Source organism: Vulpes lagopus, chromosome 23 (genome assembly GCF_018345385.1).
Source record: "Vulpes lagopus strain Blue_001 chromosome 23, ASM1834538v1, whole genome shotgun sequence".
Taxonomy (NCBI): domain Eukaryota; kingdom Metazoa; phylum Chordata; class Mammalia; order Carnivora; family Canidae; genus Vulpes; species Vulpes lagopus.
The window spans coordinates 39,900,029-39,926,944 of NC_054846.1; the positions used below are offsets into that span (position 1 = coordinate 39,900,029).

The 26,916-nt window shown below is 41.1% G+C and overlaps 2 protein-coding genes across 19 annotated transcripts in view; one reads left to right on the top strand and one right to left on the bottom strand.

The window, feature by feature from the left end:
- Positions 1 to 15,392, bottom strand: part of METTL25 (methyltransferase like 25) — a 150,818-nt gene extending 135,426 nt beyond the window's left edge. For 12 of the 17 annotated variants that reach the window (XR_005985343.1, XR_005985344.1, XR_005985340.1 and 9 more), the window contains exon 1: positions 15,128 to 15,392. Coding sequence is in view for 1 of the 17 variants with exons in the window: in XM_041739210.1 (XP_041595144.1) it covers positions 15,128 to 15,392 (265 nt within the window). In the remaining 16 variants the exon portion in view is untranslated. Of the gene's footprint in view, positions 1 to 6,622; positions 6,771 to 7,462; positions 7,562 to 7,924; positions 8,171 to 8,962; positions 9,051 to 14,290; positions 14,394 to 15,127 lie in introns of those variants that run through there. The other 5 variants (XR_005985350.1, XR_005985352.1, XR_005985351.1 and 2 more) reach the window with 5 other exon arrangements.
- On the top strand, positions 15,269 to 24,329 carry CCDC59 (coiled-coil domain containing 59). 2 transcript variants are annotated; one of them, XM_041739211.1, is made up of 4 exons: positions 15,269 to 15,730; positions 18,028 to 18,340; positions 21,495 to 21,594; positions 23,850 to 24,329. In XM_041739211.1, exons 1-4 carry the CDS (start codon positions 15,577 to 15,579, stop codon positions 24,009 to 24,011), a joined length of 729 nt encoding a protein of 242 aa, XP_041595145.1. In that variant the 5' UTR covers positions 15,269 to 15,576; the 3' UTR covers positions 24,012 to 24,329. The 2 variants fall into 2 exon arrangements, with proteins under 2 accessions (XP_041595145.1, XP_041595146.1); XM_041739212.1 differs by having other exon boundaries at positions 18,028 to 18,324.
- The last annotated feature ends 2,587 nt before the right edge of the window (positions 24,330 to 26,916 follow it).

The window sequence follows — 26,916 nt, forward strand, 5'->3', positions numbered from 1 at the left end:
CCACGGTGCCTCAACAATGCCAGCCAGTATCTTAGTAACTAACACTACTGGGAAGACAAATATTTTCTTTTTCTATACATTGACTTGGACCTAGATTTCCAAGATTTCAAAAATAAAGGAGACTTTTCAGTTTACTTATTATTTGAGGTAGGACCCACAAAGAATTTTTGTACCAGGTAAACTGTAATTGTAAGCATAATTAACTTCTAACAGGGCGTTTTGAGAGAGTAAAATTAAGTCACACCTCTCTTAAAATAGTATTGTTTTTCCATTATGCATTTCATTAATTTCAGCTTAATTTCATATGCTATTGTTAAAATCCATTACTTACATTTCAACATTAATACAAAATAGATGTGTCTATTGTACTCTTTTTTTCTTTTTAAGATTTTATTTATTTATTCATGAGAGAACACAGAGAGAGAGGCAGAGACACAGGCAGAGGGAGAAGCAGGTTCCTCAACGGAGCCCAATGTGGGACTTGATCCAAGGACCCAGGATGACACCCTGAGCTAAAGACAGATGCTCAACCACTGAGCCACTCAGGGTACCATGTCTATTCTACTCTTAACTGAAATTTAGTTGTAATCATTTGCCAAGTAGAAGGAACATGCAAAAGAAAGGAATTTGTATTTAATATACACTTTTGTCTATACAGTTCCTACCATACTTCCAACAGTACTTCCTACATACTCTTGTTCATAATTTTTGTAACAGTGTATATAATTTATAAAACCAAATCATTTTTATTCTTTATGAGTCATTATTCAAGGTGGCTGCAAATAGTATAAGTAAATAAAATGCCAACCTAACCTTTAAATTTGCCATTTTGGTTTCAGAAATCAAGAGGGAAGAACAGATTCTGTAATGGTCTTTGGTGTTGCCTAGAGATACTGGTCGGATAATCTACTGCTGCACCTGAAATGGAGCTTCCCCTAATAAGAGGAGGGACTGTTTTCAGCACTTGATATTATCTATAATAGCCAAATAATGGAAACAGCCCAAGTGTCTATTCACCAACAAATACACAAAGATGTGGTGTATACAGACAATGGAATACTTTTCGTAATCTTTTATTTATTTACTCATGAGAGACAACAGAGACAGAGGCAGAGACACAGACAGAGGGAGACATAGGTTCCCTGCAGGGAGCCTGATGCACAACTTGATCCCAGGACCCTGAGATCACCACCTGAGCCAAAGGCAGACACTCAACCACTGAGCCACTCAGGTGCCCCCACACAATGGAATATTATTCAGCCATCAAGAAATGAAATCTTGCCACTGGAGTAACATAGACAAAGCTACGGAATATCATACTAAGCAGAATAAGTCAGTCAGAAAAAGACAAATACATTATGATTTCATTCACATGTAGAATTTAAGAAATAAAACAAATGAGCAAAAGGGAGGAAGAGAGAGAGGCAAACCAAAAAACGGACTATAGAAAACAAACTGATGGTTATCAGAGGAGAAGGGAAGTGGGGGGGATAGGGGAAATAGGTGATGGAGATTAAGGAGTGCACTCGTTGTGATGAGCACCAGGTGATATATGGAAGTGTTGAATCACTATATTGTATACCTGAAATAATGTTACACTGCATGTTAACTAACTAGAATTTAAATAAAATCTTTTTTTAAATCTTTTAAAAATTCTAAAAATATTTTATTTATTTATTCATGAGAGAGAGAGAGAGAGAGAGAGAGAGAGAGGCAGAGACATAGGCAGAGGGAGAAGCAGGCTCCCTGCAGGGAGCCTGATGCAGAACTTGATCCCAGGACTCCAGGATCATGACCTGAGCCAAAGGCCGACACTTAACCATTAAACCACCCAGGTGTCCCAAAAACAAACTTTTTAAAAAAGAAATAAAGACAGACTCTACAAACTAAAAAAGATTAGTTAAGTAAATGTTTGCAAATATATAAATAGTTCATAATAAGTAACAAAAAGTCACAAGAAAAAAATGAAGAATGAGCACAAGTGGTGGTCTAGATCAAGAATTCAAAGAGCTTTGTAATACTAATAAAACTTTCAACCAGTGATTCTTACCTTGAGGTCTAAGAGTTCAAGAAGCCTATGAATCATCAAAAGATGTATGCAGTTTTGTATCTATTTATGAACAAAGATACCGTATTTTTTTTTGAGGAAAGAGTTCTATAGTACTCATTTAATACAGCCTTTTAATGGGATTTGTGACCTGAAAGTCACTGTATTTTACTATATTTTCACCCTTTATATTGCCCAATATTAATATTGTAACATGCAATTCAACCAAGTATTTTTCCTCTGGCTAGAGGAATCTAGAGATTTTAAATGTTCAAAACATGAAAACTAAGTACTGGCTACCAAAACAACGTAGGATTATTGTTTCTATACCATCAGCAGAAAGCTACTAATCCCTAATATAAATTTTATATTTTTGAACTTAATCTAACTTTGAAAAGATAACATCCCTTTGGTCTTCAGTATTTTTATTATTAAGCAGATCCACAGTGTTGATGGTCAAAGTTACTGGGCTGGCTTTTCTAAATAATGCCCATCTAAGCAAAACAAATAATTTAAGGTACCAAAACATATAGGTCACTCTGTTCCATGTGACAAAGTAAATGTTAATAATATTAAATGGTTTTAAATAAATTTGCATAATCTAAATTTAAATCTCTAATGAAAAAGGTAAAATTGTTGCTTGTTTGCACAACTCCAAAAACATCTCAAGTGACAGATACAACCATCTGATCCAGGAAAAGAATGAACCACACATTTTATTTTTTGACAAAAAGATAAGTGAACTTAAGCCACATTCACATACTAAGTGAACAGGATGGGGGGGGGTGGGGGGGATGGCAAAGAAGATTGAAAACAACAAACAAAAGTAGAAGTAATCTGGGGCACCTGGGTGGCTCAGTTGGCTAAATGTCCGAATCCTATCTCCACTCAGGTCATGATCTCAGGGTTTTAAGATCGAGCTCTACATTGGGCTCCGTGCTGGGCATGGAGCCTGTTTAAAATTCTCTCTCTCTCCTTCTGCCCCTCCCCTTCTCTCATCCTTTCCTAAAAAAAAAAAAAAAAAAAAAAGGAAGTAGTAATAATTTATATAGTTTAAGTTTGATTAAAAATGACCCTCCTCCTACAAAAAGAATTATTTCCAGATAATTTAATAATGGAATTATACTTCCAAACCTGTCTTTGGTAGAAAATACTAAAAACATTAAGTAGTATTAAAGGTTTATAAATGTAGGGATTTTAGACAAAAGGACAGATTCACTGTGTTTAGATAATGCCTTCACATTCCACAGATGCAAAGAGCAGTCAATTAAGAATAATAATCTTTGGGAAATAACAGTTGACAAAGAGCCAGCTGTAGTAAAATTCTGAATAAAGTGAAAATATTGTCACTTTTTAAATAAAAAAACAGTTGTCATGGCACATTACCCCACTAAAATGGCATAAACATTCTTAAGAAATGCATATAGAAGAATAGAACAGTAAATGAGGAACAGCTTAACTTGCCAGGAGGGAACACTAGAATTTTATTATGGAGAACTATAAAAACCCATGAAAGCAATACAACTGAAACATACACAGCTGGATATTTTACATTTCAAATATAAAGAATAATGAAAAACTTATTTGAAAAATGAAATCAACTAGTTTTGGATAAAAACACTGTCACATACCTGGAAATTAAATAATAAAAAATACATATATATTAATTGCAAATTATTACATATAATAACTATGTATTATTATTATAACACACAGATAAGCCATTTTCTTGGGCAATACTTAGGACATAGGATTTTCATAGATCATTTAGTCCAGAAAGTATAATAATTCTCAGACTCTATCAGATGGTAAGAAACTAGATTAAAATTCTGTTTAGAAAGGAAAACCTTCATCTTCCCATTTTGTTCTGTACAATTACTGGTGTCTTTTCTCTCTTATTGGAATGTGACTTTTTTAAAGACAGAGATTATGCCCAGTTCACTTTTGTATTCAACCATAACACCTAGCACTGTGTTATGCTAAGAAAATGTTAAGTAATCTTTGCAAAAATAAATTAGGATATAAAAATAATCATGCTCTCAAAAGTTGTAAGGCTTAGAGACAGACCTATTCTTAACTCTAATAACCACACAAATTTTGAAGAATACTGAACTTGTAGAGGTGATAGAAGTGATGCTCAAGGATTGCTACCTCTCCACTATCAGTAGGATTAATTTCATTTCAATCAACATCTGGTCCTTATAGCCTAGAGAAGTGATAATTTATACTGCTCAAAACATGTAAACTAATTCTAAGCATGTAAGGTGGTAGGAAAATGAGCAGCAAGGAATGTGAAATCTTAAATGTCTCTATTTGGGAGACCTTAAATACAATATATCTAAAACTAAATGCATCATTTTCCCAAAGAGCTCCCTCTCCCAATTTTCCTAATTTTGTCAATGGTACATTCATCATTATTCTTCAAGTCATTTTGAAAATCAAAATCTTGGAATTATCTTTGATTCTTCCGTTTTCCTAAACCCTATGTAAATATCAGTCACCAAGAACTACCAATTTTCTCCGTACAAACTCTTTTAAAACTATCACTACTTTTGCATTTCCACTGCCATCATCTGGCCCCAGGTTCATACTTCAACTCTAGACCATCAGAAAGGTGGCAGTGTCCCATGGAAGAATGATTCCAAATGGTTTAAAAGACTAGTTTCCAGCAACTGGCTGCAATATGTTTTTCTGACTTTGCTTTCAGCTACTTAAAAATGTATGAATGCTCAGCTTTCTGTTCCTGCCTCCAAATATGTTTTATAGTTTTCATCGTTAGCCTTTTGCTTCTACTGCTCTGCCTACTGGAATGCCCATGATAAGCCATATGTACCCTCACTCAGCTATATGAAATTTAAAAAACATACAATGAGAACCTACTATGTGTGCTCACCATATTCTAGAGATCAGAACTCACATACTAGGAATGTCAAATCATTCTAATACAGTGTGCTAAGTACTCTAATAAAGGTAGAAATAAAATAATATACAAATAGCGAGTTTTATTAATTTAATATAATTTGATTTGGGCTTTGGGAGAAGATACAAAATAAGTAGACAGTTACTAAATATTTGGGGTAGGGCAAAGAGGATTGCATGAACAAAATGAGGGAGGGGAAAAATACATGGCACATTAAGGGAATAAGGTAGCAGAAGTACGAGGTATTTGGGCAGAGAGGAATGCCAAGAGAAGTGCTTGATAATACTATACCACTATCTTCTACTCCCTCCCTTCAACTTTGGTTGAAGACATATCTTAAAAGTGAGAATGCACATCAAATTATTTCAGATATTTTCTTTCTTCTTTTTTTTAAGATTTTTAAAATTTATTTATTCACAAGAGACAGAGAGAGAGGCAGAGACACAGGTAGAGGGAGACACTGGCTCCCTGCGGGGAGCCTGATGTGGAACTTGATCCCAGAACCCTGGGGTCACGACCTGAGCCAAAAGCAGATGCTCAACCACTGAGCCACCCAGACATCCCAATTTCAGCCGTTTTCATAATTAAAGTTGATCTGGAATCAGATCATGTGGGAAGTTCAAAAATTTGTTAATCTGGCTGACTCAATTATGACCAGTCATACACTCTTTCATCTCAAGATTCAGGTTGGCCCAGGCCCTTCACATGATCATGGGTTTAAAAGCAGGGACTGATAAGGTCTGGAGATAAAAGTTTTAAATCATTTCATTGTATAGCATTTCAGAACTAGAAGCAACCTTAGGTAATGTTTAGCCACGTGACCCATAGCTATCTTTGGCTGCTGCTCTCCTTTGAGAATGTGAAACAAACTCCTGAATTCATTTTCGGGGGGTAAAAGGAAACTGACTGGAGGCCACAGACCAAGAGCCATCATCGCTGGTACTTCGGAGGGCCAGGGAAATTCAGATGGCAATGCTGGCTAGGGGGTGAGGATACACTTGAGGGAATACACGGAGCTATTTGCCACACAGTGGTATGCAACAAAACAGCCAGATCTTCTGATCTTTTTTTTTTTTTTTTACAAGAGAAGCTACAATTCCAGATTTGTGGGTGTGTGTTTGTGTGCATGTGCATATATTAAATCTGTCCATTTTGAAATGCTGCCTGGAAAAAAAGTTAACTTATTGGTCGTGTAACACATGTTGACAAGCCACATGAATCTGGGGGCAGCTATTTTCTACCTCTGACACTGAGAAACTCCCTAGGTGGTTACTTCTTAGATGAGGAAACTAAGGCCTACAGTTAAATGTCTGTGCAAGATATATGGCTCATCAGACTTGGCAACTGATTATCCAGGTCTCCTGACTCTGGGCCCAGCTTGCCCCTATCTGAGGGGAGTAGAATATAGAGATTACTAGTATTCATTACATGCCCACTCACATGGTAAGTTTAACACTTATCTCATTTACTTTTACACAGCCCTTAAGGGCAGGAATTATGATTCCCATTTCTCAAATGAGAAAATTAAGGCTCAAAACCTGCAGCAACTTGCACAAGATAATACAGCAGTAAAGTATCAGAGCCAGGATTCAAAACTAACTGTAATGACTACAAAACCCATAATTTTCCTAATGTGCTGCCTCCTATTTGCTTACATCAACAGCTGAGGATCCAGGTGGAGAGGAGAGAATGGATAGGCCAGACTTTATTTTGTAGGAAATGCAGACCTATTGATGGCTTTTGAGCAGAGGAATGACAGGACCAGGAAGATAACTGAATGGCGAAGTAACTGAAATACAGAGTCTGAAGGCAAGAAAAACAGCTCAAAGTTATTGCTAAAATTCTGCTGCAAGATTTAAAAAGGAGGGAACTGAACTATTTGCTATGGGAATGGGAATGAGCAGATGCAAGAAAAACTGAGGAAGAAGAGTTGGCAGATTATGAGCCTGAGTAACAGGAAGAAGAGTAACCACTGAGGTGATGAGGTCAAAAAACAAAAACAAATGCAGACTGGCGGTTATGAAGCCATGCAGGCAAGCAGGGTGGTTTTGTAAACCGGGAAAAGAATCCAAATCATGGTAAGCCATAAAGATAGGTCACCGTAACTGCAAGCTTCCGGTGAAAAGTTAATGATTTGACAAAATTTAAATAAACAACATAAAATGAATATCTAAACACACAGATGGCACTCAAATTTATTCTGACTGGCTAAAGATAAGCATAATTTAAGTAGAATGAGGGGGGAAAATGTCAGAGATGAGAGGGATCTTCATGAACTTTGTTTTATTGAGCATCTTAATAATGGAAAGATAGAGGAGTGGGGAATCAAAACTTGGGGAGAATACATTAAAAACCAGAACATAAATTCAAGTTCTAAATGGTCTCACCTAAAAGGAACAATCTGAAAGGACTTTCCATACATCAAATAAACAAAGTATGATAACAAATTATTCTGGGCTCCCAGATTTGCTGCTTTGTTACTCTCCCTTACTTACAATTACAGTAGCAACCCAGGAACAGAGCTGACATTTGCCACTATCTTATGGTGTCATATCATTTCCACACTTGAAGTCTCCTAAAAAGATCCAGAAAAACTGAAAAAGGGAAAATAGAGTTCAGGAAAATACACAAGGAAAGTGAATGAATAAAAGTTGAATACAACAGAGTAAAACAGACGACGCTAATTATTTCTCTGTTGTTTTCATTTTATATTTCAAACACATTTTCTGGTTTCATGTGTTTTGAATTAAACGTTAGCATAATGTCAATACACCACAATCACCACCATCACCACCACCAATAGAAATTACTTAGGATGGCCAAGAAGAAATGCAATCTATTAAGATGCAATAAAAATAATTTAAGAGAAAGCTCAACAAAACAATAATCTATCACAGGCATACATTTTCTGCATTGTTCAATTAAAATGATAGTAAATTAATTACACAGATGCTCACCAAAAGGAATCAATTCTAAACATTTACTCAGCAGCCAATCCTGGTAAGGATCATCTGAGTGACATTAATAAGAAACAGGAGAAGTAGCATATGGCCTCAAGAAGCTGGAAGAAGAGAGTCAAGAGAGGCCCTGGAGGCTCACGCAGGGTCTTAGAGCAGCCCTGGGCTTTGGCAGTCACCAAGGACAGCTTTGCAGGTATAGAAACTGGATTTTCTGAGAGCTGAGGAGGTTTTCCACAACAGGTTCTAAACAAAGTTATAAGAAATTGAAATACAAATTTATTAATATGCATTGAGAAATATACTTATAATAATAACCCATACTATTCATTTGCTAGGACAGTCTCCTGATTTTAAAATTACAATTAAAGACAGATATTCTTTTTTCTTTTTTTTTAAAGACAGATATTCTTAAAGAAAATTTTAATCAAACTGGATAACTGGTTGTCTCTGTAGTCTAGATCTATTTCTACTTCATTAAACATTTTGGCTACCCTAACTCGGAATATCATTTCCCGCTTGTTTTTTTGGAAGAATTTTCTAGACTTTATGAAAACGAATAAATTTCTGAAGACCAAGAGATGATTCATTTGAGAATGTTACAGATTTATATACATAATTATTACTTCCTAAGGACACAGCCTTGTTCCCTGGAAGGGGTATAACAAAATCTTACCTGAGATGAGATACAGGAGACCTTTTGTCCTATATCAGCAAAGCATTTAGAAACTATTTCTGGTAGTGTTTTCCTGTAGATGGTTAATCTCACGTATGTAATGACTTTCAGGAATTTTAACCTGAAGTGATGCCTATCTCGATTTTATCTTCAAATTCTCAGGGTATCTTATTGTAATTTGCAATGTACTAAAAGAAGTACACCCTTTTCACATAGGGAAAAAAATAATTACTGGTTTCTGCCTCCACAAATTAAAATAATTGGACCAAATCACATATACATAAAAATAATAAACACAGTATAGACAGAAACCACACCAGAAATACTAGCTGTCTAGTTCAGTAGCACATTTTAAGGGGTACCTTCAGCGACACTCATTATGCTTCACTTCATTTGTTCTCTAAGAATCATTTACTTTACTCCTCCGTACGCCAGAAAATGTACAAGGTTCTGAGAATACAATGAAAAAAGCAAATATTGTACTTTGGTTTGTATATGGTTAATGATGTAGTTGCAACTACAGACAAGCCATTGGACAATGACAACAGTATGACATTTGTTAATTTGGTAGAGAACACAGGTTGTTACAGAGGGCATACACATTTCCAGAAGTTCCTGACAATTTATTTCTTTCAAAGAAAGACTAATTACCGCATCATCACTACAGGTATCATCACCACGACCATCATCAACATTTACTAGCCACAGTGTATTACACCCAGTGCTACCCTTAGTGAGATAGTACATCATCTTTAATCTTGACTACAACTCTGCGATATAGGTAAAATTTTACTTCTAGAAAAGAAAAAAAAAATCAGTTGTGACAGACAGATGTCCGCTCATAACTGTCCTGGCACAGACATGCAGGTCACAGTCTTCCTATGGAATATAAAAGTGTCACAGTACACCAATATCAGACAAGGTCCGTGACCACAACTACTTCATAACCATGTCTGAGTACAGACAAAAACAAGGCCATTGTGCAAACACAAAAGTTTCCACGCACGTGTCAAGAACTAAGGCCTCGTGCCAACGGGTAACTAGCCACCCATGTGAGTGAGACATCACGAAGGCAAATCCACCAGCTTCAAACAAGCCTTTAGCAATTGCAGCCCAGCCAACATCTTGACTGTGGTCGCATGAGACCCCAAACCAGACCCACTCAGTTAATCTGCTCCTGGAATTCCTGGCCCATAGGAACTGTGTGAGATTGCTAGGCAGCAACAGATAATATAAAACATTGATATACTCGTGTCAATATGCATGTACTTTTCCAGTTAAGAGAATTATGAGGTAAGTCATATAATTAAATATTCATTAATGCTATCTTTTCCTTTAATTCTTGGAGATTATTGAGTACATTTTCATCTAGTTCTTTGAATATATTTATAACAGCCGCTGAAATCCAACACCTGAGCCCAATAGGATTGGCTCCTATTAACTCATTCTCCCCACTGCAGGTCACACAATTCTTTAATTCTGTGAACATAGTTACTTAAATCCAACATCAGGGCTCACTTGGAATCAGTTTCCTAAGTATGACTCACACTTTCCTGTTTTTTTGTTTTGTTTTGTTTTGTTTTTTGCACATCTAGTAGTTTTCAGTTAAAAAAGCAGAATTGCGGATAATTTGTTGTAGAGGATTCCATTTTGTTTACACCTAAGGGTTTTGTTGTAGTTGAAATTAATTAGTCTGGACTCAACTGTGACATCTGTCCCCCATCAGGGTGAAGCACTGATGTCTCTGCTCAATTACTAATTTACTAGCCTGCCCCTGAGGGCATCCGTGAACCTGTGCAGTTCAGCAGTCCCTGAAATTTGGGTACATTTTATAGTCAGATTGCAGGGCTCACCCACTCTGTGGTTATCTTTGTTTCCAGGATTCCCCAGCCTAAATTTCCATTTGCTATACTAGCCCTGAATTCTTTCCCTAAATACATGAATTCAGTCAGGCTCTTGATGTTTGCCACCCAAGCTGTGTGCACCCTGGGGAACATGCTCTGTCAAAGGTGCAGTAAATTTGTAAATCTCCCCAGAAATTCTCTCTCAGAGGTTCACTATCCCCTGGTTTTGCCAGCAATTTTGCTGGACTCTGCATGTGACCATGCATGTGACCTCTAAACTTAGAAGTCATCCAGGGTAGAGATTTATTTATTTTACTTCATTTCATTCATTTATTTTTAGAGCTTCTATTTTAGATCTCAGCCCTTTCTGTGGCTGTTCTGCTTCCAAAATATACCCCTTAAATGTCCATCGGCTTTATCTCTGACCTTTGTCATTACCACCTGGATCTAGTAAGGATGCAGCTCTCCGCCACCAGATCTAGGGGGGCTTGGAGCACAAAAGAAAGCAAGAAAGCTCTTAACTCCCAGTTCTTATCCAATCAAAAGAAACCTTCTATAGTAAACTCTTCTCATCTACCTTTGGTCATCTTCCAGAACCTTCCAGTAGTTTTTTTTTTTTTTTTTTTTTTTTTTTGATAATCTAACCACTGTTTATCATTGTTATCTGCTGGAGAAACTTTCTGACCTCTTCAGGTGGCCATTACCTGAAGTTGTTTTATTGGCCTCATGTCCTGCCTTCCTGCTTCCACCCTCCCTTTCTGAAAGTCCCTTTCCACACAGAAGCCAGAGTCATCCCTTTAAAACATAAATCACGTATCACATCTGCCATAAAATCCTTGAAGAGCATTCCATTTCACTTGGAGTAAAGGCCAAGCCATCATATGGCCTGCAAAGTCCTATGTAAAGTTGCCCCAAACCACCTCGCAAACCTTAGCTCTTACCAGTCTCACCTAGACCATTCTCCTGTGCTTCCAACAACACGTTGCACATTCCAGCTTGGATATCTGGTCTTCACTTGGCCTAAAACACTCTTTCCTCACTTAGCTGCACAACTGGCTCCCCTCACTTTCTCCAAGTTTCTGTTCTAATTTTGTCTTGCGAGAGAAGACTTCCCTGCTTACCCAATCTAAAAGAGCATTTCTCTCTACTACACTGTCCATCATCTTCACATCCCCTTCCTTGCTTTGCTTTTCCTCACTGTATTTACTGTCACTTGATCTCACTTATTACATAGATATGTGTATATAAATATATATGTACATGTACATATATATCATATAGACATATAGTCACTATGGATCTACTCTCACTTAAACATAAGCTCTATGTGGCCGGAATTTTGTTGCATCCAGTATCATAACTGTAAGGCCTAGAACAGAGCCTGGTAGGCAGAAGGTAGTCAATAAACATGAGCCAAATAGACGAATTGGTTAAAGTGCTGCTATCCGTTAGGCATTATTGTGTCAACTCATGTTACTTTCCTTGTACCCCATCAATAGGCATCATAATTATCCCTATTACAGATAAAGAATCAAAGCACAGAGAGTTGAAGTCCAAGTTAACAAAACTAACCAGAAGTTGAGCCAGGATCTGAACCCTGCAGTCCTGTGTGCAAAGCCCACTGCAGTACTCTGCTCTGGCTATCATAACCAAGTATCAGACTGAGTGGCTTAAACCACAGAAGTTTCACAGTTCTGGAAGTTGGAGGATGGAGGTTCCTGATGAAACTTCTATCCTTGGCTTGCAGATGGCTGCCTTCTCAGTGTGTTCTCATATAGTTTCTCCCTGTGTGCGCCCTCCCGAGGTCTCTTCCTTTTCCTGATGGATTAGGGTGCCACCTCTACTGATGTCATTTAATCCTAATTGCCTCCTTAAAGGCCTTACCTCCAAATACAGTCGCAGTGGGGGGTTAGGATTCTGGCACTCGAATTTTTTTTTTTTTTTTGGCACTCGAATTTTTGGGGGGAGTCCAATGCAATCCATAACACCTGTCATTTATACCCATAAAATATAATTATTTTCCACATCTTTCCTTTTTATTTTAGAGAATTTTTTTTTTTTCTTTCCTAGTTCTTTTTAGATGGATGGTGGAGAAGAAATTTGCGGGAGGCTGACCAGGCCATAACATTACCTGGCGAATGAAATCTACTAAAATAGCTACAGGAAGATCTTCAGAAACAACTTGGTCTCATAAAACACCAAATGATTAGGTCAAACATCTGCTAGTGTACTTTCACACACTGCTCATTAACTCACTGCAGCTCTGGGAATTGTTTCTTTGTGTCTCCTCATACATAATCAGCAGAAAATACTTATTGTGAGTCCCTGGTGGAAATCCATTCGAGTCTCCTCAATCCTCCCCAAAGATTACCAAGCATGCTTCCACCCCAGGCCCTTTGTACTTCTCGCTCTGCCTGTGATGCTTCCCTTCCGGAGAGCTTTGGGACTCATTTTTCTCCTTATCCAGGTTTCTTTTCTAGAGTTACTTACATAATTTCTTGCTGGAACAGCCTATTTAAAGCTGCAAGCATACTTTCCTCCTGCACTTCCCGTATCTATTCCTCCCTTTCTACACTTGATCTTTCTCTGCAGTATCAAAAAAACTCTCTCTTCCTTCTAGAATGCAGGCAAGGTGAAGGCAGGGGTTACTGTTTGATTTGCTGCTGTTTCCCTAGCTCCCAGAAAAGTGCCACCGCACAGCAGACACTTAGTTAATGTTTGCTGAATGAACAAAATTTCCCCACGGTTAGAGCTAATAAGTGATAAAAATGGAATTTGAACCACATCTGAACAAGTCTAAAAATTTTACCGCTAAATTATACTGTACACAGCAACCATGTGATGTAAGCTGTAGTGAAGTGGGAATAGTCAAAGGACAAAAACTGCTCTTCTTTGACACTAACAGATCTCATAGAGTGATAGAGAAAATGTTGATCTTTAATCTTCTCGTGAACAAGAATTAACATTCCTTACAAGCACGACTTATGAAAATTCATTCCTTTTAATACCAAAGACAGCTGAGCATTTGTGCGGCTGAATAGTTTGTATGAAAGTCTGCAGGGCCAGAAACTTTTCAAAAGCGAACAACAGTGCAGTCAGGATTCCACTGTTAAATAAATGGAAAAAAAAAAAAAAAAAGTCGGTTGTAAGGTTTTCCCAAAAGGCAGCAGCAGCCTCTCCCCCAGCGCCGGAGCCAGTAGGCAGGCGGGGCCGCGCGCCCACCGCTCGCCAAGCCCTGCTGCTGAGGCCGCGTCGGGGCCCCGTGCGGAGGGTTCGCCGGCGGCGACCACGACGGTCCTCACGTTTTTAAAGGGGAAACGATTACAAACAAAAACAAAAAACCGAGGAATGCATGCGGGCCGTGTAGACCGCGGCTCCGCGCGAACGGCGTCCGGCCTCGTAGCCGGCTCCCCACGGCCTCCTGGCGGACTCGTCGCGGCGGCCCCGGGGCGCCTCTCGGTGTCCGGGCCCGCAAGCGGCAGGCTCCGAGCCGCGGGGCCACGACGGGAGCGCGGGCGGCCACCCGGCGCGGCGCGGCGCACGGTCGGCGCGGCAGCGGCCTGACTTCCACCGCGGGGGACCCCGCAGGGCAGCCCCGGGCTTCAGGTTTCCCTCCCCTCGCTCTGCTCTTCGGGGCAGCCACCGCGACTCGGTCAGGCGGTCACTCCACGAACGCAGCGGGGCACGCGAGGGCTGCCCGGCGTCCCGCGGAGCCGTCAGTGCCGGGCCCCGCCGACCGGGCGGCGGCCCCGCCCGCAGCGCCCCGGGGAGCCCCCGGCCCGCGTCCTGCGGCCCGGGCCAGAGGCCAGCACGTGCCCCCTGCCCGCTCCCTCAGAACGAACTCACCTCCGGAGCCCTGAGCTGCTCGAGGCCACAGCCCCGGGGCGCGGACGCCAGGCCCCGCGGCGACCCCCGCGCCGTTCCCCGCAGCCGCACGACGCGGCCCCCGCAGTCCTCCGCGCCCAGCCCGCCTCGGCCGGCCGCCGGCGCGCCGCTCTCCAACGCCTGCTGGACGACCTCCTCGGAGGTAAGTGACATGAAGCCCCTCCGCGGCCTAAGGGGCCGCACCCCAAACCCCGCTGCGCTCCCGACGGCTGGCGGCGCCCCCAGCCCGCCCCGCCCCGCCCGCGTGCCCCCGGCCTCGGCGGCGCCCGGACCCCGCGGCTCCTGACCCCCCGGGAAGGACGCAGCCTCCCCCACGATCACGCCTAACGGTTCCTGGTTTTTTTCCCTCGGCCGTTATCCTTATTTATTTACTTATTTTTAAAAATTTTTTATTTATCCAAGATAGACGTTATTGTCATTTAGAAATCCATCCTGCTGTGCTTTCCGCGCGCACCCGTCTCCCGCGCTTTCCGCGCGGAACCCAGAAGCGCTGCTTCGCGCGTGTTTCCCTCCGGTTAGGGAGTCCCTGTCGGTCGGCTCGGATCTCCGCGCGACTTCCGGTTCTCTTTCCGGAACCTGGGGACCCACGGACAGGAGAGAGAACCCGGAAGAAGGTCCCGCGCCCACTCCGCCGTGCCCCCAACCCCACTACCGCCGCACTTCCGCCGCGTCCGGCCGCCTCCGCCCGCCTCGCCGCACACCTGTTTCCGCTCTTCTTCCGCTAGGGAGACGCTTCTGTGGGCCGCACCGAGTCACCGAGTCTCCGCTCCCTGCCCGCCCCGCCCACCTGCCGCTTACCTGAGGGACTCTCGGCTTCCGACAGGAGGCGCGCCTCTGAGACCCGGGCCTCGGCCTCCGCCTCCGCCGCTGACTTCCTCAGGACCCCCAGCACGGCCTCAGGGGGTAAATCGATCAGCTGCTCCCACACGGACTCCGTGTAAAAGTCCACCGTGTGTGCGTTGGAAATGGACAAGGCTTCCCGCAGGAACTGCAGCAGCTCCTGCAACTTGGCACGCAGCGCGAACAAGTCTTGGGTCACCGGGAGCGAGAAAGAAGCCGCCATTACGCTCACCCTCCCGGGCTGTAGGTGGCGCAAACGTGGCCGCACGGCGAGGCCTCGGTCGCAAGTGACACAGACCAGATCAGCGGAACGTCGATCTGGACGCGGGGTGGGGGGGTTGATTGCTTTCGTCTCGTGACGTATTTCAACAGCGTCCGTCGTGTTCCGGCGACGCGGGTGGTGCGCCATGGCGCCGGTGAGGCCGGCCGCGGGCTGGCCGCCGGGCGGTCTTCGGACGCGTAGCGCAATAGCATCTTCGGCCGGGTTCAGGAGTAAGGATGCGAAGCAGAGGACGTGGCGGTCGAACCATCCGCAGGCGTTTCAGGGGAGCGTTCGCGAGGGTAGGTCCCCAGGCCCGCGGTCCGCTCGCTCCCCGCCGCAGCCGAGGATTCAGGAACGAGAGCCGGCCTCGGTTGGCGTAGAGGAAGCCATGGCGAACCCCCTAGAGCTGTGGGCGTCCCGGAGCTGCGAACGGGAGGATGAGCCCGGGCTGCTAACTCTGGGTCTTCAAGCGTCGTCCCCGACTTGCCCCCTTCCTCGATCAGAATTGTCTTCCTTTGCGGCTTCCGTGTGCGGCCGCACGCACAGCGCCTGCGGGTCCCTGCGTGCACGTGTTAGGGTGGAGGGTCGGAAGGCGGGGCTGGCACCCGGGGGATCGAGTCTCGCGTCGGGCTCCCTGCCTGGAGCCTGCTTCCCCCTCTGCCCGTGTCTCTGCTTCTCTCTGTGTGTGTGTGTGTCTCATGAATAAATAAATAAAATATTTTTTAAAAAAGGAACCAGGGGCACCTCGGTCAGTTAAGCATCCGACTCTTGATTTCAGCCCAGGTCGGGATTTCAGGGGCTGTGAGATCAAAGGTCACGTCGGGCTCTGTGTTCTCGGCAGCGTCCACGCGGGACTCCCTCTCCGTCTGCCCCCGCCTCTGCTCACACATGCCTGTAGGCGCACACACTCAGAGAGTTTTCTTTAAAAAACAAAGGAATCAAATTAACTAGTTACGCTACTACTTTTTTAAAAAAAATCCAGCAGCATATATACTTATTTTTTTTAAAAAAGTATAAAAGCAAAATCTCAAAGAAGTATATAAAATGTGCATACATGTTCATTCAAGGCTTTCTGTACCAAAGGCCAGCGCTCTTTCAAGTAAGCCGCTCTATATTTTGGGAACAAAGTTGCAAAACTGCCCTCCAAGAGCCCTCTGGGATTGTCCTCTTTAGAAAAAGCCGGTTCCTTCCAACCGTCAGGAACAGTGAGGAGCTCGGATTTATCTATAAAGAGGAGAAGCAGCTTACACATAAGATTTTACCCTTCTTTTTTTTTTTTTTTTTAATTAACTTTTATTGGTGTTTAATTTACCAACATACAGAAAAACACCCAGTGCTCATCCCGTCAAGTGTCCACCTCAGTGCCCGTCACCCATTCCCCTCCAACACCCGCCCTCCTCCCCTTCCACCACCCCTAGTTCGTTTCCCCGAGTTAGGAGTCTTTATGTTCTGTCTCCCTTCCTGATATTTCCCAACATTTCTTTTCCCTTCCTTTATATTCCCTTTCACTATTATTCATATTCTCCAAATGAATGAGAACATACACTGTTTGTCCTTCTCCGATTGACTTATTTCACTCAGCATAATACCCTCCAGTTCCATCCACGTTGAAGCAAATGGTGGGTATTTGTCGTTTCTAATTGCTGAGGAATATTCCATTGTATACATAAACCACATCTTCTTTATCCATTCATCTTAGATTTTACCCTTCTTGTGAACACTTTTAAGAATGCTTATATGCGGGATCCCCGGGTGATTCAGCGGTTTAGCGCCACCTTCAGGGCGTGATCCTGGAGTCTTGGGATCGAGTCCCGCATCGGGCTCCCTGCTTTGAGCCTGCTTCTCCCTCTGCCTGTGTCTCTGCCTCTCTCTCTCTCTCTCTCTCTCTCTCTCTCTCATATGAATAGATAAAATCTTTTTAAAAAAGCAAGAGAGGCATGGCTGGAAACGCACTGCCCCCGTTCTTTGCTGATTACAAATATCCCAGAGCTTTCCAGCCTTCTCTCACTGACCTTCCTTTATTTCGCTTTCGTTTGTGCTTTTGTCTTGCTGTCAACAAGTTTCCTCAAATTCCACTTAAAATGTGTAAGTCTTAAGTTTAAGTTCAGTTTTCTCATCGCTGCTAGAAATCGCACACTGTCTTCTCACATTTGTACAGAATTACTTTAGAAAGTCAGTCGTACCGCCGGTGTTTCTCTAAGGTCAAATAACGGATGTGGGTTTTCTTCTTAAGTGTTGAAGATCTAGAATGAGTGTTTGAGATAAAGAATTTGTTTGGATTCTGGGTATGGTAAGTCGGAGTCGTGCGGCACGAGTCCTTTTCTGTTCTTTGGGATTCCCGCTGAGCATGCATGACTGATGTTAACCAAGTCTTTTTGCAAAGGACCACGTACTCACCACCCCGCCCCCCCCCCCCCCCCCCCCCCCCCCCCCCCGCGCGAAACCCATTTTCTTAGAATGACCTTTTAGGCAAATCCGTGTAATTCTAGTTTCTGAATGTGATAATGTGAGAAGTTTTCCATTTTAAATTAACAGCTACATTTTTCATACAACTCCCTTTCTGAGAAAGTAATTTATGGCTCATACTCTTTAACAGGGCAAGGCTTTGCATTCCGAAGAAAACGGAAGATTCAGCAAAATTATAAGAAATTGCAATGGAGGGAAAAGAAGGGTCAAACCCCTCAGGAATCCCAGTTCACAGATCGATACCCAGATCATCTGAAACACCTTTATTTAGCTGAAGAGGAAAGACTCCGGAAGCAAGTTAGAAAAGTTGAACAGCCTCTGTCAGAAGAACAAACTGATCAACCTTTGCCACAGGAGCCATGTGACATCGACAAAGCCTCCTCAGAAGAACATTGTAGTTTTGAGCAGCCTCAGTCTGCAGAACAAGGTAGCATAAGAGTAAAGTATGTATTAACTTCCTTTCAAGTCCTTTGTTTTTTAAAAATAATTAAAGATTGATTAATTGATTTTAGAGAAAGTGAGAGCAAAAGGGAGGAGAAGAGAATCTCAGGCAGACTCCCAGCTGAGTGCAGAGCCTAACATAGGGCTCAGTCTCAGGACCATGAGATCGATCATTACCTGAGCCGAAACCAAGAGTCAGAAGCTTAGCCGACTGAGCCATGTAGGCACCCCTCAAATCCTTAATTTTAGATGTAAGTAGTATTTTATCAAAGAGATTATAGGACAGTTTAAGGAATTGCAATCTTTCTTATTTTAAGGCATCATAGAAGTCAGTGGATTATGTGAAAATATTTTCAGGAAAGCTTTCCTTTTTAGCTGAAATGCATTAAGCTAGTTTATAGGTTAATGGGAGAAGTAATGAAATTGGAATTAAAAGATCTAGGTTTTGGATTTTAGTGTTTTGAGTATATTTAGCTTTTGGGGACCATGGTTGGCTCCTGTTACTAATCTATGTTTAAAATAAACAACTGTCTCTTGAGAGCTATGAAAGTGTAGTGGTTAATACCAGACTCTGGAGCTGGACTTAACATATTGGTGCCTGATGCCCTCTGAAATGGAAATAATGAAAGTACATAATCCAGAGCTGTCATGTTGTTAAAACTCTCGAATGGATTATTCACATGGTCTCTATGGTGTCTCTGACCCATTTCATGATGTTGTGAAGAGTGAGTTCATTTCCATAAAAGGTGTATAGTACCTGGGAAGTGCTACGTGGATGTTAACTGTTACTACTATTCTTGATTCTTTTTCCAGAGGACATAGACTTGGTGACCATTAAAAAACAAATGGCATAGGTGTATAGCACTTTGGTTTTTTAAGAGCTACCTTACAAAGCTTTCTCTACACACATCTCAGGTTAAAAATGTATGTTGAAACCTAAACCAGCAGAGAATCCAGGTGTTACTTGAGACTGTAACTTTTTAGTTCACTAAAATACTGTTCTTTAAAGTTGTTAACTATTTGTGGTAAAAGTAATAGGAAATAATACCCTAGGAGAAAGTGTGGTGGAGATAGAGACAAAGACACTAAAAATTCAAATTTTTTTGGTCGGCTTGTGCATCATATTATTTAATAATGGATGTAAAGCTCTGACAAATCTAGAAATGTAGATTTCAGTCATTCCTGGCAATAATTGAGGTGAGGAGGGTTGAACCATAAGATGTGATATGTAAGTGACCATCATATTCTTTTTTTTTTAATTTTCTTAAAGGATTTATTTATTCATTCATTCATTCATGAGAGACACAGAGAGAGAGTGACAGAAAGGCAGAGACACAGGCAGAGGGAGAAGCAGGCTCCATGCAGGGAGCCTGACGTGGGACTCAATCCCAGGTCTCCAGGATCAGGCCCTGGGCTGAAGGCAGCGCTAAACCACTGAGCCACTGGGCTGCCCCATGACCATCATATTCTTAAAGTTTACTTATTTTGGAGTCAAAGCAGGAAAAAGTTAATAAGACTGTCGTAATTGGAGAAAGGGGAATACAGAGAGTGAAGTCAGCAGAGGAAAGTTGTGCAAAGTAGAGGCTGGTCGGCTGGTCATCTATCAAATACTTAGTCCACACAAAACACGACTAAGACCAAGTCTTTGGATTTATGGCCTAAGTAATCATTGGTGACTTTGGAAAGATTTTAATGTATAAGCCTTTCTGAGTTTTTTGAGTGTACATCCATTTGGTGTCTGAATCCATGGTCATGGATATGATTGAAGAATGGAGACCGAGAAGAGAAACACTTGGGGAAAGGCCTGGAGCAAGGAAGGAAAAAATGATCAGGAGAGAAAAATGTTACTAGAACTAAGGGAGTATATTTGCAAAGGTAGTGAATGGTCAGTTAAGTGAGACTGAATAGTGTCCATTGATTCAATCATCGTATTTGGCGAGAAGGTCATCACTGTCTTGGCATGGACTGTTTTATTGGAGAGAGCAAACGTGAGATGGCAAAGAGTTAAGGAGTGAATGTGATTAAAGAGTGTGATGTGATGACTGTAGCCTACGCACTATGCTTTCAAGGTACTTGACTGTGAAAGGACGAGGAAAAGATTAGTCCGTGGTTAGAAGAGTACAGAGAGTCTGGTGATGAGTAATTTAAGCACTTGTTTAAGAAAGGAGCTGCTGGAGGATCCCTGGGTGGCGCAGTGGTTTGGCGCCTGCCTTTGGCCCAGGGCGCGATCCTGGAGACCCGGGATTGAATCCCACGTCAGGCTCCCGGTGCATGAAGCCTGCTTCTCCCTCTGTCTCTCTCTCTCTCTCTCTCTCTGTGACTATCATAAATAAATTAAAATTTAAAAAAAAAGAAAAAGAAAGAAAGGAGCTGCTGGGCAGCGCGGGTGGCTCAGCGATTTGAGACTGGGATCAAGTCCCACATCAGGCTCCCTGCATGGAGCCTGCTTCTCCCTCTGTCTGTGTCTCTGCCTCTCTCTCTCTCTCTCTGTGTCTCTCATGAGTAAATAAATAAAATCTTAAAAAAAAAAAAAAAAAAGGAGCTGCCGAAATACGTTTTATTGTGGTTCTCAGTTGACGTAGTGAAAAGTTGAAGCTGATAAAGGAAGATTAATTGCTGAATCAGATAGTTTGAGGAAATGGATGGAATCTGAGCCTGGAGTACTTGAATTAGGTTTGAGAGGGACACCAGAGAGGTGAGTACTTCAACAGGATGGAACAGTCCTAACTGCGGGCTGCCTTCAAGGTGTGGTCATTCGTGACTGAATAGATAAAGTAGAGACGGTCAGGGCACTTTGGGATTAAAGTTCGTGTCACCCATAACTTTTACAGTGTCCTTAAATTTACTGCCTTTTCAGTGTATCATTTGTGTCATTCTTCTGCTAGTTTCCTGTTAACATTTCAGGATCTTTCAGAGCTTTCTGTATTGTCCTTGGTTCAAATATTTCTTCAAGAGTCCCCATTTTCCACTTTGATGTGTTATATGGACATTTTACTAATAAGGTTGATGGCCTCTTTCTGCCAGCCTCTCTCCCCTGCTTTATCAATTTGCATCAGTGAGATTTTACTGTGGAAGTATTATATTTGATGTGAGTGCATCATAACTTTGGTTACGTCACTTTTAATTGTTTGACTTACATATCTTTATCTTAAAAAGTTCCTTTACCGTTTCAAAGAAAAATAAAAAGAAAACATCAAATCAAAAAGCACGGGAAGCATATGAGCAAGTACAAGCTGAGCGTGCTGCTAAGAGACAGGTAAGACCTTTCAAAATACGTAGATTCTTTTTTTAATTTATTCTAAATGAAGATTATGTAAAGCTGTGCTTCTTAGTATGTGCATATGATATGTTCTCTACAAGTACTTGCTGAATAAATGAGTAGTTTGAGCAGAGCTAGAGAATTCCAACAAATTCCTTGATCATTTATATTACCCTTGAGAAGAGATACTAGCAGATCAAGAATAGGATTTTAAAGACATTGCTTATAGGTTATGAGCATCTGGAACAGCGTTTTTCAAGAGTATGTATGGTCTGAGGACTTGCACTTTTTAAAAGTGCCTCAAGAAATTTTTATGTATAATAAAATTTGAGACCTACTGATCTGGGAAAAGAATAGATGATTATCATAATTTTACATCAAAGCAAGTAAAAACCAGGAGGCATTAAAATAAATACTTTCTCAAAAGAGTTGATATGCCTATTAAAAAGCTTCCTAGATTATTTTTTTTTCTTTAAAGATTTTATTTATTTATTCATGATAGACACACACAGAGAGAGAGAGAGAGAGGCAGAGACACAGGCAGAGGGAGAAGCAGGCTCCATGCAGGGAGCCCGACGTGGGACTCGATCCTGGGACTCCAGGATCAGGCCCTGGGCCGAAGGCAGGCGCTAAACCACTGAGCCACCCAGGGATCCCCAGCTTCCTAGATTAACTTAGCAGAAAATTACCACTTTTTATTATCATTCAGAAATCCAAAATATAAGTCCTATTCAAGTGAGTATAATAAAAGTATCTACAGCCTCGATAAAATTTAACTTGTGGTTTTTATTTTTTATATTGAAGCTATTTTTATTGCCTTAAAAGAGGATAACACATCAATCAAAAACTACTTTAAAGATGGCACTGACATAATTTATTTTATGTCTTAGCTTTAGAATTTGTATAATTAAAAAATCTGGAAGTTTAACAACTAAATTCTCCTGATTATTCTGAGACTGGTGGATTAGCATAAGCAGAAACATCCCTCTATGGAAATACTGGATATTTGTTTCATAGGTTTTGTTACATTATACTCTTTTCTAGGCACCCTTGTAAATAATATGCCAGATAAGGCAAGCGCCATCATACAGTAAAACAGATAGAGTATGCTTTAAAATTTTCTTTATAATTGACAGTTTCTTAGGACTTGCAGATATCAAATGTCAGTATAAAAGCTAATACCCAATCCACAAGAAATCACATAAGCACCCATAGTAAATGGTAAGACCATTTAAATTTTTTTTTACTTTGTTTAGAGAAACTCCATTGAGGTAAACTAGACTATATATACCTAAATTCGCAAATAGTTCCAGCTCTTTTGTACTTATTAAAATAAATGAAGTATTATACCATTGGAGAACGTAAGTTCGAGTGCTAATACAGACTGAATTCATAAGATCTAGATACAAGACTTGGCTCTGCCAGGTATTTGGGTTTTGGGACAAGTCACTTTCAGTATCATTGAGCATCAGCTCCTCATCTGTAAGATGATGATAATAGCCTAGCATGAAAATTTTATAAGAATGGAATATGCTCTGATGTGAAAGCCCTTTGATGATTATGTTACCATGCAAAACACGCTGTGTCATTTGGGAGCTGTATATGTTACCAGGGAGATTGAGAAACCGTATATGTATTGCATTATTTATGAACTTTCATTTAACTTTTATATTTAATTTAGTAGGAATGTTCTGCATTTCAAGTAGTACTTTTCAGGTTTATGTATAAATTTGAATTATTTTTCTTATGCTTAAATGAATTTGAGTCTTTATCTTAGCAAATCAAATGAACATGATAATTCTTAATCAAAGTCATAATGCCTAGCAGTGTTTGGCCAGTGTATAGTCAGTAAATGTTTGCCGAATTAAAGCAGTTAGACGGCAAATTAAAAAGAATACCAGTTATTCTGGAAGTGAAGGTTTTTGTATTATATGGAGTAGGTAATCTCTAAAGTCTCTTCTAGTTCTAGCAGATGTAATTAAACGATGAAATCTTAAATATGCTTCCTTTCCTCTGCTCTAATTTTAGTTTTATCCAAGGAATTAAAAATTTAATAACTTTACATTATTCTATGTTATAGGATGCATTATAGTATAAAGACAAAGAGGGTACACTACTTCAGTGACAACTCCTCCCATTTTGCAAAATATAAGACAATCCTAAAGCATTTGTGTGATAATTATTTCAACACAATTATTGAAATATATCTGCTGTCTGTTACTAATGGAAATTACATATGTTAATAATTTTAGGAATTCGAGAAGAGAAAACGAGAGAGAGAAGAAGCTCAAAGGCTCTATAAAAAAAAGAAAATGGAAGTATTCAAAATATTGAGCAAAAAGACTAAAAAGGGCCAACCAAACCTGAATTTACAAATGGAGTATCTTCTTAAAAAAATACAAGAGGATAATTAAATCAGACATGTTCTTAAGGGTTAAAATATCTGCTCTCTATCGAGTTCTTTTGTATAGGTACTGTACCTCCTAACAGTTAACTAAATTTGTTAACATAAAATGGATTGTAAAGCTATACTAAGTATAAAATGTTCAAATATTTTTATTCTTGTGAAAGAAAATTTTCTACGTGTGCCCTACATAGTATAATTTGTTTCTTATTGATTTGCCTTTGAAGGACAGTGGTCCAAAGAACTTTCTATTTGAACATATTTAAGCATGTAATATTTTTATATCATGTGAAATTCAGATGAAATAAAATGTTTTGAAAATAAGGGAGTACAACTTTCAATGAATCATTTCAGTGAAATGTTTAAATTTATTAATCCCTAAGAGCAGGCTACATGGGTGCTGAAGCCATCTTCTACCATTAGCATATTACCATATGGTCTTTATATTTTCTTTTTTTTTTTTTTTAAGGTTTTATTTATCCATTCATGAGAGACACAGGCAGAGGGAGAAGCAGGCGCCTCACAGGTAGCCTGATGTGGGACTCGATCCCAGGACCAGGATCACACCCTGAGCCAAAGGCAGAGGCTCAACTGCTGAGCCACCCAGACGTCCCATCACATGGTCTTTATAGAGTTTGGTGTAAGAATTCCATCTGGTATATTTATAAACTTTTTCTTAAATGGAAGCAGATAGCTTATTGGTGTCAAATCTTGAGTAATGATGGAAACTGAGCAGTGTCACAGCAATAATTAAGCTTTTCAGATTCTGTGAGACCCTATTAAGGAAGGATGCTGTGACTGGACAACAGTGTTGTCTCTATTGGTACTTTCTGTGAGCTGAGGAAAAAGACTGGTGTACTGCTTCTCTGACCCCCTTACAATCACTGCAAAATGAGGAGGGCTTGTGTATCATCCCTAGAAACAAAAGGACCCTATGATAGTATTTGCAAAAAATTGTGTAATAAGATTTTATAAATGGAAACATGCAGCCTGGTACTGCATTAAGGTTTTAGGGAGCGCTGGTGCTCTACTGATCACTTGGCATTTAAAAGTACATTTAGGAAGGGGGTCCCTGGGTGGCTTAGCGGTTGAGCACCTGTCTTCAGCCCAGGACATGACCCTGGAGTCCGGGAATCGAGTCCCGCGTCAGGCTCTCTGCATGGAGGCTGCTTCTCCTCTGTCTATGTCTCTTCCTCTCTCTGTGTCTCTCATGAATAAATAAATAAAATCTTAAAAAAAAAAATGCATTAGGAGATGCTGAGGAAACCACTTACTAAAGAAGAGGAATTCTTTATTATGTAGAAAAACAGTGCTTAGAAATTTGCAATACATTATATTGCCTTTAAAACAAGCCAACCCCAAGAGCCTAAATATGGCTATATCAGTAGAGAATACATTGTGCAACTAAAATTTTTCAACTGCTGTAAGATGATTTCACGTGTGTGTTACCTCTAGACGCTATCAAGATAAGACAGGGGAGACACTTTACCAGGATAGTACCAGGGAAGACATCTAGTACTTTTGAGAGATGAGCAAAAAATAGAGTTCATTTTCAAATTGCTGTTGAGTAGCTGCTATGAGCAGTGCAAGGTCCACGTTAAGGAATTAGTCTTTTTTTTTTTTTTTTAAGATTTTATTTATTCATTCATGAGAGACACAGAGAGAGGCAGAGACTCAGGCAGAGGGAGAAGCAGGCATCATACAGAGAGCCTGACCTGGGACTCGATCCAGGGTCCCCATGATCACGCCCTGGGCTGCAGGCGTCGACAAACCGCTGCGCCACCGGGGCTGCCCAAGGAATTAGTCTTAAAGAAAGAATTCCTTCCTCCAACTTAATGGTAAATACCAAATAATTAACATCATAGGACAAAAGTAATCTGTGATGATTAGGTACAAAAAAAGAGGTTCAGACTTCACCAGGGAATCCCCCACAGAACTTCTTACAAGGCACATTCAAGGGTCATACTTCCAAGGTTTGGATCGTATCTGTGGGCTCACTAACATGTTTTCACAGCTCATGATTCTGTTGTGGATGGCCCTCAGAACATTTTCCGGAGCATCGGACAAATGCTGAGAGATTTCATGTGGTTGAAATTAGAGATAATTTCATGGATGAGACTGTTTGTGGGAAAAGGTTTTAAGGGTGAGAGGTGAAGACAGCATGAGGAAAAGACGAAGGAAAGAAAGCCTGTGGTATATGTAAAAGTTTATTTAAAAGTCTTAAAAATAGGGCAGCCCAGGTGGCTCAGCGGTTTAGCACCGCCTTCGGACCAGGGCCTGATCCTGGAGACCCAGGATCAAGTCCCACGTCAGGCTCCCTGCATGGAGCCTGCTTCTTCCTCTGCCTGTGTCTCTGCCTCTCTCTCTCTCTCTCTCTCTCTCTCTCTCTGTGTGTCTCTCATGAATAAATAAATAAAATCTTTAAAAAAAAAAAAGTCTTAAAAATAGTTCTGTGTATTTTATTACGAATGGGAGCTAACTCTTCCTATCCATTGCTGATGTTTTCTTCCCTGCATCCTCAGCCTAGAACTCAGGGTCTCCTTGCTCTTCTTAATTTTTCTGCCCAGCAAAGTAGTGACTTAGCTAAATGGTAATTTGGGGAGAACACCTGGCCTGCCTGCACAGTGCATATAATCTTGATTACTATTCTTACACCAAAATTGTAAAGAACAGGCAGTATGGATGAAGGGTAGGAGGGAGAGGACATGGAGGCAGAGCAGAGGAGAGGCCTGTGTTTGGGGGAATGTGACATCTAAAACCAATTTGTGCTGCCTGGGTCCGTACATCAAGAAATAAACAAGAAGTGCAGCAGCTATGGGTGGCCGGAGCTTGTAGTTTTAACCCTCAAACTAATACAGACGCAGGGGATTTTGATCTTGGCAGTTTGCAGAGGCTTATACTGGATGGTTAATCTG

Coding starts and splice junctions, on each gene's coding strand:
- CCDC59 (XM_041739211.1), top strand. CDS start 15,577: ATGGCGCCGGTGAGGCCGGCCGCGGGCTGGCCGCCGGGCGGTCTTCGG. Junction 15,731..18,027: donor TCAGGGGAGCGTTCGCGAGG/GTAGGTCCCCAG, acceptor ACTCTTTAACAG/GGCAAGGCTTTGCATTCCGA. Junction 21,595..23,849: donor AGCGTGCTGCTAAGAGACAG/GTAAGACCTTTC, acceptor TAATAATTTTAG/GAATTCGAGAAGAGAAAACG.